Source organism: Dipodomys spectabilis, unplaced genomic scaffold (assembly GCF_019054845.1).
Source record: "Dipodomys spectabilis isolate Male_0828 unplaced genomic scaffold, ASM1905484v1 ptg000141l, whole genome shotgun sequence".
NCBI lineage: Eukaryota > Metazoa > Chordata > Mammalia > Rodentia > Heteromyidae > Dipodomys > Dipodomys spectabilis.
Window position 1 is genome coordinate 10,491,887 of NW_024870818.1, and position 13,927 is coordinate 10,505,813.

At 44.2% G+C, this 13,927-nt stretch overlaps 1 protein-coding gene across 1 annotated transcript in view; it reads right to left on the reverse strand.

Annotated features, from left to right (window-relative positions):
• Eml6 (EMAP like 6) overlaps window positions 1–13,927 on the reverse strand; it is a 244,991-nt gene that overhangs the window by 115,526 nt on the left and 115,538 nt on the right. Inside the window, exon 7 of the mRNA XM_042691135.1 lies at window positions 1,994–2,195. Coding sequence (XP_042547069.1) covers window positions 1,994–2,195 — 202 coding nt within the window. The remainder of the gene's footprint in view (window positions 1–1,993; window positions 2,196–13,927) is intronic.

Below are 13,927 nucleotides of genomic sequence, written 5' to 3' on the forward strand. Positions count from 1 at the left end.
GCAGCGAACATATAGCTGTCTACATATATTCCCAGCTACAGAATACGGAATCCAGGCACCCCAAACTAAGTGAACGCCCACAAAGTACCTTTAAGTTACAATACCTTGTCATGGGTTTCCATGGAAGTCACAATGCAGTATCTAATCTGTCTGCTAAAGAACTTTTCTTAAGACAATCCTAACATACAAACAACAATGCCTGCTGAGGGGCCAAGAACCTAGAGAACAGAAGTGCAGGGCAGATCACATGTCTCAATTTCCCCAAATGTCCTTTGCCATCAGAAGAGTTAGGACATACTGCTTACATTTTGCAGTTGCACGGTGAGTAGTTTGCTGGCTCCTTGGGCAACCTGTACTGTTCAGCCTAAAGCTTATGATATTCTCTCAGTAACTCATCCATTATTTATAATCCCATGCTGTTTATAGCCTTGTACTATTTTAAGCAATGTAAGGTTTGCTTTCCTAGGATGAGGAAGCCATGGAACCTCAATAAATAGTACTATCCCTATAATGCCACCAAGTGAATCTTTCTCAAAAAATTATTACTTACCCTTCCGTTTCAGTACTCAGTATGAAATCTCCTTTTAAAATTTAGCCAAATTAGTGGATAAGGGGAATACTACAGGTTCTGGAAACCAGGGCCTGCAGGATGTTTCTAGTTCTCAGACTCAAGACAGTTCTTTATATTTATTTATTTTTTTCGGTCATGGGGCCTGAACTCTGGGCCTGGGCCCTGTCCTTGAGCTCTTCAGCTCAACGCTAGCGTTCTACCACTTGAGCCACACCACCACTTCCAGTTTTCTGGTGATTAGTTGGAGATAAAAGTCTCACGGACTTTGCTGCCTGGGCTGGCTTTAACCATGATCCTCAGCTCTCAACCTCCTAAGTAGCTGGGATTATAGGTGTGAGCCACTGGTGCCTGGCTTCAACCAAAGCCAAGAGGCTGCCATGGAATTCTTCCATTGGTGATGGATCTGAATCCAGGGGCTGTTTTGGGAATGCTCGTATGAAGAAAAGAAAGCATGAAAAGAAAAGAGTGTTGAGAGGTGTATACAGCAAACACATATTTATGTTGTATAAGGAGACAGCTGGAGGTGTTTCCACAGATTTGGAGACCAGCGAGGCTTTTGTGCTTGATAAGAAGTAAAAATCAGAATGGAGTAAACCATGCATGATTAGATGCAAGAACCTCCAGAACAGGTGGAGAGCCATGATCATCAGCCTCATTTATAATGTTCTATTTTAGCGGTTAAGTTACAGATGCAGTAATTGGTCAATTGATTAATCACCCTTTTCCCTCATTCTTGGGGCATTTATTGCTGGGCATATTTAAAGATAAAATAAATAATAAAATCCTGAAAATCAGTGTAATGGTGTTCATTTCAAATTTTTAAATTACATATTCATTGCTTCAATCATCCCAAGAGCCCGGGAGGCTCATTCAATCCAATATTGTGTTGTAACGCACACAGCAAAGGCTGCGGAGGCCCTAAGGAAAGCACATGTCTTCTCCAAGCCTTGCTTTCGCTTGGAAGAACCAGTTCAAATCTCCCTCTGAGAGTTTACAAAGAAATAAATAATTCTCTGGTGTGCTGAAGACTTCTCTGGAAATCAGAAGTGAAGGCCTCATGAGGCATGAGTCTGATTGAACAGTGGAAGGACCATGCAGTCCCCTGCAGAGGGCTGAGAAGCTGAGGGGGTGGAAATCTGCTCTTCTCACAGACCAGTGCACCTTGAATCCTTATCTTGAGCTAGAAAGGAGACTGGAGCCCAGCCTAGACAGAAGTCACATATTTTCACTTCTAAGAATGTTTTCCTGACTTAAGATGAAGCTAAAGGAAGATAACGACAACAGTAACCTACCAAGAAGCCACTACACGGTGAGCTAAACCTTCTCACCTTCCATCCAGAAAGGGGGATCATCCTGTGGTTCATTTTATTTGGGCCAAAGAGAGTCAACGTCTCAAGGAAGTCAGAGCCTCTGAGGTCTCACCTGACAGAGCGGTCATCACTGCCTGTCACCGCCAGAGGCTTCTTGGGGTGCAGGGCCAGAGCCCAGAGCTCCCCCTCACAGTGGCCCTGCAGGATCAGCATTGGCTTGTCACGCTCTCGCACGATCACCTCAAATATCTCACTGTCCTGGGTCCCTGCCAGGAGACGGTCTGCTTTCCAGCACACGCTGCGGATGGAGAGGCCTGAGAAAAAGAAGAAGGACCGTTGCTTCATGCCATGCGCAAATGAAAGGAAAACACCCAAAGTAGATACCCACTCAACAAACTCGAAAAGGCGGAGAACCAATTACACCACCATTCTGTGCCAGTTATACACGTGCTGTCCCACGTTTTGACTCTGTAAGAGTAACCGCTCTTTGTGGTCTGACTTAGGCAATCTGCATTTGACAGTATGACTTATTTTAAGTACTACTTCTCAAAATGAATAGAAAAGAACTAATCCGTCTTTAGGAATATCTAGCCTCCTTGAAGCAATTTCGATTGGCTATGAAAAAGTAATTGCTTCAATCTTTAGGATAACATTGCACTTAAATTTCATGTAGATGATGCTTCGAGATGGGTAATTATCGTATTACGTAAATTTAGTTCCTATCTGGTAAGAATCTAAGCTCATTTTGCTGGATAGACAGATGTATAATGTCCCAGAGATATGCAAATGAAACGAACTTCAATCTCGAAACACCATCAAACATTTGTCGGTGAATCAACAGCATCCTTCCTAACAGCAGAATATTCCTTTTCAGAGCAGCTTCCACCTGTGTTGTATTTCATACTCTCTAGGGAGATCCTTGTTTGCTTACTTGAATTCTCATCTCCATTGCTTACTAGGCTCATTATTTACTGATTTACCCAGGGAATTTTCTCACAGATGAGTTAGAAATATATAAGCAATTCCATTTCCCTTGCCTTTAATAAAGCAAGGCTACAATATGCTTTGCCATCTAAGCTGCCTCCTTAGCCGACTCTGTTTGGGTAAACAAAGTCCCAGAAGCCCCAGAGACAGTCTTTACTCTCACTCTAGTCTCAATTCACCTAATGCCTAAAGGACAGTCCCTGCTCTTTAGCTATGAGTTTTTCCCCCTGCAAAGTGTAGCCTATAAGGCGATTGCATAATTTATCACCCAAATCTGATCCCTTATTGAAAGTAAAAGGAAACTAAAAAATTAAGTTTACATAATTTTTAAATATTTATTTATTGTCCTAGACAGTAGTTTTGTTATATGGAAAGATCTATTAAATAGTTTTATCCAAAATTTCAAAGGGAAGCCAGGTTCTGGTGGCTCATGCCTGTAATCTTAGCTACTCAGGATCACAGTTAAAAAGCCAGCCCAAGTAGAACAGTCCATCTCCACAAAGCAAGGCTGGGGGAGTGGCTCAAGTGGTAGCACATCAACCATGAGCAAGCAAGCCCAGGGAGCACACGAGGCCCTGAGCAAGCAAGCCCAGGGAGCACACGAGGCCCTGAGCAAGCAAGCCCAGGGAGCACACGAGGCCCTGAGCAAGCAAGCCCAGGGAGCACACGAGGCCCTGAGTTTAAGCTCTGGTCCCAGTTTTTTTTTTTTTTTTAATTCAAATATTAAAGCCCATGGCTCACGCCTATAATCCTAGCTACTCAGAAGGCTGAGATCTGAGGATTGTGGTTCAAAGCCAACCCAGGCAAGGAAAGTCCATAAGAATCTTATCTCCAATTAACCACTAGAAAAACCAGAAGTGGCTCTGTGGCTCAATTGGTAGAGTGCTTGCCTTGAGCTGAAGAGCTCTTGGACAGTGCCCAGGCCCAGAGTTCAAGCCCCAAGACGACGACCACCACCACCACCAACAACAACAAAATTCTAATAACATTATTGCAAGGTCAAAATTTAGGACAGAGGAATAGACAGAGCACAGAGAACTTGGGAAATAAAAACATTCTGTAGGACACTATAATGACAGATACATGGCATTATGCATTGTCAAAACCCTTATCCTATATAACACCAAGAGCAACCCTCATGTGAACCATGGAGTTTGGGTGGTGGCATCCTGTCATGGAAACTGGTTCACTGCTCATCCACTCTGGTGGGACTGAGGCTGCATGGGGGTAGGGGTGGGGGGGAATTCTTCCCACTCTATTTTCCTGTGGATGGAAAACTGCTCTAAAAAATAAAATGTTTTTCTTTTTAAATCTAGGACAAATGTTAAGCCAGATGGAATACTGGGACATCAGAAATCTAAGGATACTCTAAGTGAAATCTTCATCTTACATCAAATGAGATAGTGCATTTAATGATCGTTTTTTAATTTTTTAAGGCACAAGGCTAGTTGTACATTGCTCTGAATTTGTCCCATGTCCTCAAGTGGGAGGAAGCCATGGGTGGGACTATTGTTTGCGCTTCCCACCCTGGGGAGGAAGCAAGCAAAGAAGCCTTGGCATCACTGCTTCAGATTCTGTCACTCAGGCCTCGCTGCAAGGCTCAGGACAGGCTTCTGAGGATAGGGTGGAAGGTGCAGCAGGAGTAGAATGCTCAGATGAGCACACAGGTCAGTGGCCAAGAGCCACTCTGTCCTGGAGCCATAGCAACAAGCCTTTTGCTACAGTCCTTAGTTCCTTTCTGTCTTCTCTCATGGGTTTAGCTCCCATGGTGAATCAACATTCTCCTTAGCTCTTGTAATAGCCTGACAGAAGGGGCTGAATTCACTGTTTTCCCAGCAGGCTTTGCATTTGCCCACAATGTTATTACCGGAAGAGCATGGCATTGTCCTTCAGCTATTAGAAAGTAAAGAGTCAATGATATTCTAACATCAGCAAGGAACAACCCACCATTCCCATATTTATTGTCTCCTTCCTCTCAGTAGAACAGCACTTCTGTGAGGACAAGTGCTTGCCACCTTCATTTCCTTCTGTACCTTCAGTACCTAGCACAGTGGCTGGCAAGTCATAGATGCTCAGTGAGAATTCTTGAGTGCAGGAAATAAAACATCAAAATCACAAACATTTCCTGAGTCCTTGGAATCAGCAAGGATTAAAACACTCTGTTCCTGTTATCAATGAGAACATTCAGAGGAAGGGGGATTTTACCAATTCTTATTGAGCACCTAGTATATGCCTGATACTGGAGCTCACAAAGAACAAGTCAGACTCCTATCTAAAGGCTATTTGCCTTTAAGAAGAGGACGGATATTTGTCAGTAGGCATGTACATACCAAAACCCAACTAAAATGACATATATATACACAAACATAATATGTGCCCATATTTATCATAATATTTTAACTGTTATTGAGTGATCACACCACAGCCCTTCTGTAAGCCATCGATTGTTTTAAAGACACCACCATTTTCCAAGCAGGCCTGGAAGTCATACCTTCATTGAACTCGGACCTACCAACCCTCCCTTGCCTTCTAAACCAAGTCTAGTCACCAAAACTAACTGGCTTGAGAACAGAAAACTCTCCCAAATAGCTGTCACTGTATTTGGCCCCAACTACACACACTGATTCTTTCCACAACATCCAATATGTTTACCCTTGTTTGAGTAAACAAAATCCACAAAACACAAAGAAATCAACAACCCATTATCTGGATTGAAAACGATTAATATTTTTAAACCTTTTGTCTTTTTTTTCCCCCTTAAAGCAGCTCAGTATCAAACATGAATTTGTCAGTTCAGCCCAGGCTGACAAGTCATCCAAGTTAACCAGCATTCTGAATTTTGACTATACTCCAGGAGCTCCTGGCTTCCTCAGAGGAGCTTAGGTGCTCAGAAAGGAGAAGACTAAGAAATGAGAGGTCAAAAGGCAGCGTGCGAAGCTCTACCCTGTTTCTTTGTTTTTTGTTTTGGGTCCGGTCGTGGGGCCTGAACTCTGGGCCTGGGTGCTGTCCCTCAGCTCTTCAGCTCAAGGCTAGTGCTCTACCACTTGAGCCACAGCGCCACTTCTGGCTTTTTTCTTTTTGCTTATGTGGTGCTGAGGAATCGAACCCAGGGCCTCGAGCATGCAAGGCAAGTGCTCTACCACTGAGCCACCTTCCCAGCCCTCTACCCTGTCTTGCTGTCAGGTCCTCACAACTGTGGGTTTTGTTGCTATCATTAAAGTTGGTGGTGGTGGTGGTAGTAGTAGTGTAGTATGTATGTGTGTGTGTGTGTGTGTGTGTGTGTACATGTGTGTGTATGTGTGTTTGAAAGTACTTGGAAGCCAGGCACCAATGGCTCACGCTTGTAATCCTAGCTACTCAGGAGGCTGAGATCTGAGGATCACGGTTCAAAGCCAGCCCGGGCAGAAAAGTCCTTGAGACTCTTATCTCCAATAAACCACCAGAAAACCGGAAGTGGCACTGTGGCTCAAGTGGTAGAGTGCTAGCCTTGAGCTGAAGAACTGAGGGACAGTGTCCAGACCCAGAGTTCAAGCCCCACGACCAACAACAACAACAAAAAAGAAAGTACTTGGACTTGAAATCAGAGTCTGGAAATCTCTCTCTCTCTCTCTCTTTCTCTTGCTTTTTATTTTTTGTTGTTGTTGTTCATGGCTAGTCTACTACCACTTGAGCCATGCTCTAGTCCAGTTTTTTGCTGGCTAATTGGCGGTGAGAGTGTAGAGGAATTTTTCTGGCCAGTCTGGCTCCAAACATCAATCCTTAGATATCAGCTTCCTGAGTAGCTAGGACTAAAGGGCCCAGCACAATCCTTGTTTAATAGACTTCATATATAGAAAGGCTTGCCATGAAGTAACAAATACAACAGGGAAGCTTCACTTAGTAGAGACAATGAGGTTGGACGGACAGGTGTGGCTGAACATGAGGGGAGGGGTGAGAGGGTAGAGAGAAAGTGAGAGAGGAGAGAGTGAGAGTTACCCAGAGAGACAGAGGCAGAGACATGGAGAAACAGCAACACAGAGAGAAAAAGGCCATTTTTGCCATTTACCACATAAACTTAGCTGTGAATATTTTCCCTTAGAAACCAACATAAATGATCTTTTGTCAAGTCATCCATCTACCTGATGACAGCTACGGCATGGGTCCCAGCTGTACTGCCTTCCTCCTGTCTACATAGTCTTGGTTATAGCCTCCCTGACACAAAAGTAGAAGACAGGAAATGTCACCAAGGGGTCCTAGCTGGGCTAGCTACGGCAGTCACTGTCTTGGGAAGTAACTAGCTCTCTTTGCTCCTTTATCTTTTGCTCTGGGTCAGGAGAACATAGGCTTTTATTTGGAATATGGTTAGAAATCCTGCAATAACGAAGAGCTGCAGGAAAAGCTATCCTGGCTGTTAAAACCACAGAGGTGCTCTCTTCTCTTTGCAAAATTCATATTGCATATATTTTTGACAGTATGATGAGGTGGACACCAGGTCCTTCTTCACAGCGAGCTGGGAGAAATGTGGAGCCTTGGCCTGAGCTTGGTACACACACAGCCAGAAGGTGGCACCATAGAGCAAACCACCCATTTAAATCCAAAAGCCTTCTAAATCTAAAAACCTTTGTGTCCTGGTTTTGCTGTCAGACCAGAGAGTAGAAAACAACACCCTTGTCTATTGAAGTCCTGATCCATGAATATCGGCACAAGAGCTCATTATTACTGTTTCTACCTGTTGATTAACAAACTGGATTTACACCCAACCCCCTCCTAGCTATAGGCATTGGCAAGGTACCTAATCTTTCAAACCTTCAGTTTTTTTTCATCTGTAAAGTAGAGATATTAGTGCTCCCACTTCACGGCTTTGTGAGGATTCAGTATAGTGAGGACACAGTAAGTTAATTAGCATGATGCTAGTAATTAACTTTTGGGTGGTACTGAGATTTGAACTCATCACTAGGCAAGCGATCTTCCACTTAAGCTATGTCTCTGCACTTTTTTTCTGTTATTTTGTTGTTGGTTGGTTGGTTGTGTGTGTGTGTGTGTGTATGTATGTGTGTTGGTCCTGGAGCTTGAACTCGGGGCCTGCGCTCTGACCCTGAGAATTTTTGCTCAAGGCTAGCACTCTATCACCTGAGCCCTAGCTCCACTTGTGGTTGTTTGCTTTTTTTCCCCCACAAAGAAAAAAATTCTTGTTTCCATTCCCTGGAGTTCACTGCTGTTGCAACCACAACTGAGGACGGGGCAGTAACGGACATCATCAGAGGAGTTGAGGTTGGGGCACCAGGGGCCTGTAACCTTCCCCCAGCTCCAGGTCCCAAGGTTCCATTCACCAAGGCTTTTATTGGTTTCATATAGGAGAGTATGTGCAGAAAGTGCGGTGCAAACATCAACACATGACAATATTTTGTATACAAGTGATAGATGACTTCCTTCTCGTGGGAATGGGAGCAAAACAGTAAACACCTTACAATTTGGCTCCCAGGCAGTTTGGGGTGGAATTAGCCCACACCCAGGATAGAACTGAGCTCCTGGTAAGCCAGGACTGATTGATCTTTCCAGGAAACTCTCAGCGATCTGAGACTATGTTAGGAGAAGGCTTTCCAAACTCTCAGTCTTTTCTGGTCTCACAGCTCGGCTTTTCAGGCTCTCACACATTTCAGTAAATATTGTTTTATATGATCAGATGAACACAGGCATTGTGCCTTTGTGTTCCTCTCCTAAGAGTATCCTCCTTTGGTCATAGCCTTTTTTTTTTTTTTTTTTTAGTTAACTGGAGATAAGAATCTTATGGGTTTTCCTACTGGAGCTGGCTTCCAACTGTGATCCTTACATCTCAGCCTCCTGAGTAGCCAGGATTACAGGCATGAGCCATAGGCATCTGACCTTTATTTAGTTTTTAGATAGGCTCCATTTTTACTCAAGTAGGATCATGGATTGTGATTCTTCTACAGAGCTGGGACTACAGTTGTGATCCACCATGCTTAGCTTATTTGTTGAGACGGAGTCATACTAAGTTTGTTGTTATTTGTTTGATTGCTTGCTTTTTTGCCTAGGCTAGTCTCATAGCTAGAATTATAAGCATGTTATACTATACCTGGAAATTTTAAGTTATTATTTAATCAGTAGGTCTTTTGTCTTGCTGCAGTCTTATTACTAAGGGTATATCTCAATTTGAAACAACTTGCTGTGGGTATGATCAGATTTTACCCTTGGACAGTCCAAGAACTCTGAAAGTGTTTCCACATTTCCCTTAAGTCTCAATTACTTCTCTATGTTATAACTTCTTTGTGTAGCTTTAGAGTTTGTGTGTGTGTGTGTGTGTGTGTGTGTGTGTGTGTGTGTGTGTGTGTATGTGTGTGCTCGCGCCAGTACTAGGGCTTAAACTTGGGGCCTAGGCACTGTACCTTAGCTTTTCACCTAAGGCTGGTATTCTACCACATAAGCTGTAGCTCCACTTCTAGGGTTTGGTTTTGTTTTGTTTTCCAGTTCAGGCTGGCTTTGAGCCATGATCCCCAGATCTCAGCCAAATGAATAGCTAGGATTACAGGCATGAGCTACCAGAACTTAGCCTGTTTTATAATTTTGTTGTGCTAGCACTGCAAATTCTCAGAAAGAAAAAAATGATGGTCCAACACATGAAGAGAATTATTACAGGTTTAAAAAAAAGGCTATTTTTGGGCTGGGAAAGTGGCTCAGTGGTAGAGCACTTGCCTTGCATGCATGAGGCCCGGGGTTTGATTCCTCAGCACCACATAAGCAAAAAGAAAAAAGCTGGAAGTGGCGCTGTGGCTCAAGTGGTAGAGCGCTAGCCTTGAGCTGAAGAGCTGAGGGACAGCGCCCAGGCCCAGAGTTCAGGCCCACGACTGGATCCAAAAGAAAAAAAAAAAAAAGGCTATTTTCCCTCAATGATATGGCTCAAGAGAGGAAAATTGGCCTTCAGGCAGGGCTTGCTCCATAGCTATGTTCCTAAATCTTCTGCTCCAAGGCCCCACAAGATGGTCAACATTCTAAAGAGGTTGTTTCCGATTCTTCCTGTGACTCAAAATCTACACTGAGCATTTTAAAAAATATAGATGCCTGACTCCATGTAGTGGTACATGCCTACAATCCCAGCAGGCCTGTAGAGGCGAGGCATGAGGGTTTTGAGTTGGAGGCAGGCCTGGGCTACATAGTGAGATTCTGATTCAACAAAAAATAAGAAAACACAAAATGGGCTGGGAAGGTGGCTCAGTGGTAGAATGCTTGCTTTACATGCATGAGTCCCTGGGTTCGATTCCCCAGCACCACATAAAGCAGAAAAAGCTGGAAGTGGTGCTGTAGCTCAAGCAGTAGAGCGCTAGCTTTGAGCTGAAGAGCTGCGGGACAGCGCCCAGGCAGAGAGTTCAAGCCCCACAACCAACCAAAAAAAAAAAAGGAAACACAAAATGCCTGTACCCCACCTAGAGATTCCTTTCAGCTGGTCTGGAGTGGGTCTAGTTATAGCTAATCATTTTAGCCCCCTAAAGTTGAAAAACATTGCTGGCAAACCCTATTGAGTATTCGGAGACGTTAGTCAGTAGATGAATACTTAGAGGACCAGGCTGCATCCTAAGGGATTCTAAAGTAATGGTTCTCTGGCCACAGGTGGCGAATTCTATCCCAGTAGATTAGAAAGACCAAGGCAAAGGCAGAACAACTTTGGTAAATTGACTGTGAATCAAACCAGCAAGCACTGCAGTGGGCGGTAGGGCTCATCATGCACATTCCTGAGCCTCCCAGCATCCAAGAATGCTGGTGATGTCTTAGCAGGAGGAGAGGAGGAGCTACTATCAACTCCATGGGCATTGCCAGGCCCCAGATGGGGACATTGCACAGAAACTGTATTGTGTGCCAAGTTATGGAGCAAACAACAGAAATAAAAGGGAGATTGGGGGAGTTCAAGTTCGAAATACGTCCTTTTCTACCAAAGGCATATTACCTATCTTTGAAAATGTGTGTCCAGGAAATGGAAGCAAAGATTTAGGAAACAGAATCAATGATAATACACAACAGAATAACAGCAGTCTCTTAACAAAATAATCCTAGCCCCATTAAAAACACAAGCCAGGGAGCATGTTGAAGTAAAAAGCAATAAAGGAGGGAAAACGAAATCAAACTCAGCCACAAGAGGGAGTGCTGGAGGACTTGTGAATCACATAAGGGAGCACTTATAGACACTGGAGCTTGGACTCCACAGCAGCTTGACTCTCACAGTTTGTCTGGTATTCTCAGGGCAATACTGAGACAGAGCTTGGGATCCTGCAGGAAACAAGAGGAGGGGAGACATGCATCTCCCAGGACTCTCAAGCTCAGACAACCCAGGAACAGGACTAACTTCATACAATCTGGGAGTCAGTACAAAATGGAAGCACGGTGATCCTTGTTTAAAAACGGATGTAAAGCTGGACATGGCAGTGACAGGCAGATTGTGGTTCAAGGGTGGTAGGCTGGCAAAAAGTTAGCAAAATCCTATCCCCCAAAAACAGATGAGCACAGTGAGCATACCCGTTATTCTAACTACTCAGGAAACCGAGGTAAGAGGACTGCAGTCTGAGGCTGGCCCATGAAAAAAAGGGCAAGACTATACAAAAAATAAAGCAAACAGATTTGGAGGCTTAGCTCAAGTGGTAGGGCACCCTCCTAGGAAGTGCAAAACCCTACGTTCAAACCCCAGTTAAAAAACAAACAAAACAAGAACTCAAGACAACTAGCAGAGCATGGGTGGCCCACATCTGTCATCGAGCTATGTAGAAGGCTGTCACCACGAAGACTGTGGCTCTGAGGTAGATCTTTGGCCTCAGGCTCTGCAGACTGTCCAGTTTTCAGGCTTCTCTTTTCCTGGGGTGGTAAACTGCTGGGAAGTCTGTGAAAGCACGGAGACTAGGTAGGCACAGTGCTGGAATCCTTATATTTTCTCCCTCCAGTCTAGAACTCAGTGAGTTTTTTTGCCTCCCCAACTTTCCAACATGTTCATAGACACATCTAGGCTAGAATGCTTGGGCATAAACTGTGAAGTAAGTGGGAACCTGCCCATCCACGAGCTGCAAAACTCTGTAGTCAACAGCATCTACCAGAACACAAAGAAGGGAAGCTTCTCCAATGAAAGCTGGGAAGCAGACAATTGACCCTTGAGTCGCCCAATCCATAGCCCACATATAGCACAAATCTGAATAGTAATAATGACAAGGGACCCCAACTAATTTTTCTTTGAGTGATTCTGAGATGGGTCCAGTTGCCCTGGTCATGTAGGTGAATGTTTGGCTAAAGATCTATATCGCCAGTCCAGTGGTAAGAAATTACCCAGCTCAATTAGAATATTGAGACAATATTAACTGAAAGTCTACATGTGATCAAACCTCTAACCAATGACTTGGGTTCACGCGTGCAAATCCCAAAAAAGAAACATAATAAAGACAACAACTGAAGGGCTGGGAGTGTGGCTTAGTGGTAGAGTCCACGCTTAGCATGCATGAAGCCCTGGGTTCGATTCTTCAGTGCCACATAAAAGGAATAAGCTGGAGTGGTGCTGTGGTTCAAGTGGTAGAGCGCTAGCCTTGTGCAAAAAAAAAAGAAGAAGAAGAAGCTCAGGGACAGTGCCCAGGCTCGGAGTTCAAGCCCCAGGACTGGCAAAAAAAAAAAAGGATGAAAAATCAAGGCTATGTGGCTCCTTCAAAAGCCAACGATCCCACAATCATGACTGAAAATGTTAAAGAAGTATATAATTCCAAATAATTTGAAAGAATGATTGTAAGACTAATTAACAAAATTAAAGAGGATATGAATAAACACCTGTATAAGCCCCTAGATAATATAAACAAACACCTGGAGAAAGTAAGAAAGATAATGTAGGAAATGAACCAGGCCGGGGGCGGTGGCGTGCGTCTGTAATTCCAGCTATGCTACTCGGAAGGCTGAGCCCGGAGGATCACTTGAGTCCAGGAGTTCTGGACTGCAGTGCACTATGCCAATCGGGTGTCCGCACTAAGTTCGGCATCAATATGGTGACCTCCCAGGAGCAGGAGCAGGGGGACACCAGGTTGCCTAAGGAGGGGTGAACCGGCCCAGGTCGGAAACGGAGCAGGTCAAAACTCCCGTGCTGATCAGTAGAAATGAACCAGAAATTCAATAAACATGTAGAATTTCTTTTTTGGGGGGGGGGGGGGGGTAAGGGGTCCAGTTGTGGGCCTGAACTCTGGGCCTGGGCGCTGTCCCTCAGCTCTTCAGCTCAAGGTTAGCGCTCTACAACTTGAGCCACAGCACTACTTCCGGCTTTTTTTTCCTGCTTATGTGGTGCTGAGGAATCGAACCCAGGGCCTCATGCATGCAAGGCAAGCACTCTACCACTGAGCCATCTTCCCAGCCCAACATGTAGAATTTCTGGAGATAAATCAAATTGAAATTCTGGTAATGAAAAGCTCAATAAATCAAATAAAAAACTTAGCTTAAGCCAGGTGCAATGGCTTACGTAAGTAATAGCAGCTACTTGGGAGGTGAAGCTCAGAACAATAGTGATTTGAGGATAATCTAGGCAAAAAGTCAGTAAGATACCCATCTCAATCAGCAAATGGGGAACAGTGATATATGATTATAGGAAGTTTGAGGTCCAATGCCAGCCCCAGGCAAAAATGTAAAGTAAAAAAGCACTGGGTGTGGCTCTAGTGCACCTGTCTGCCTGATGCAAACTTTCAGTACCAAAAACAAAAACATTACAACTTTGGTGGGGGAGGGGGGAGATTGGGGGGGCAGGGGAGGATGGGTAAGGATGGGAAGGGAAAACAAAGGAGGAGGCTACAATGCTTGATAAGAAATGTACTCATTATCTTGCCCATGTAATTGTAACCCCTCTGTACAGTACTTTCACAATTAAAAAAAAAAAAAATAAAAGAATGTCTACTACAGTGCCAGGCTGCTCAGGAGGCTGAGATCTGAGAGTGGCTGTTCAAAGCCGACCTAAGCAGGAAGGTCCATGAGTCCAAGCCCCATGACCGGAAAAAAACAAAACAAAACAAAAAACTCCAGGATCAAATGGCACTATAGGTCATATAGGCTAAACAGACCTCTACAG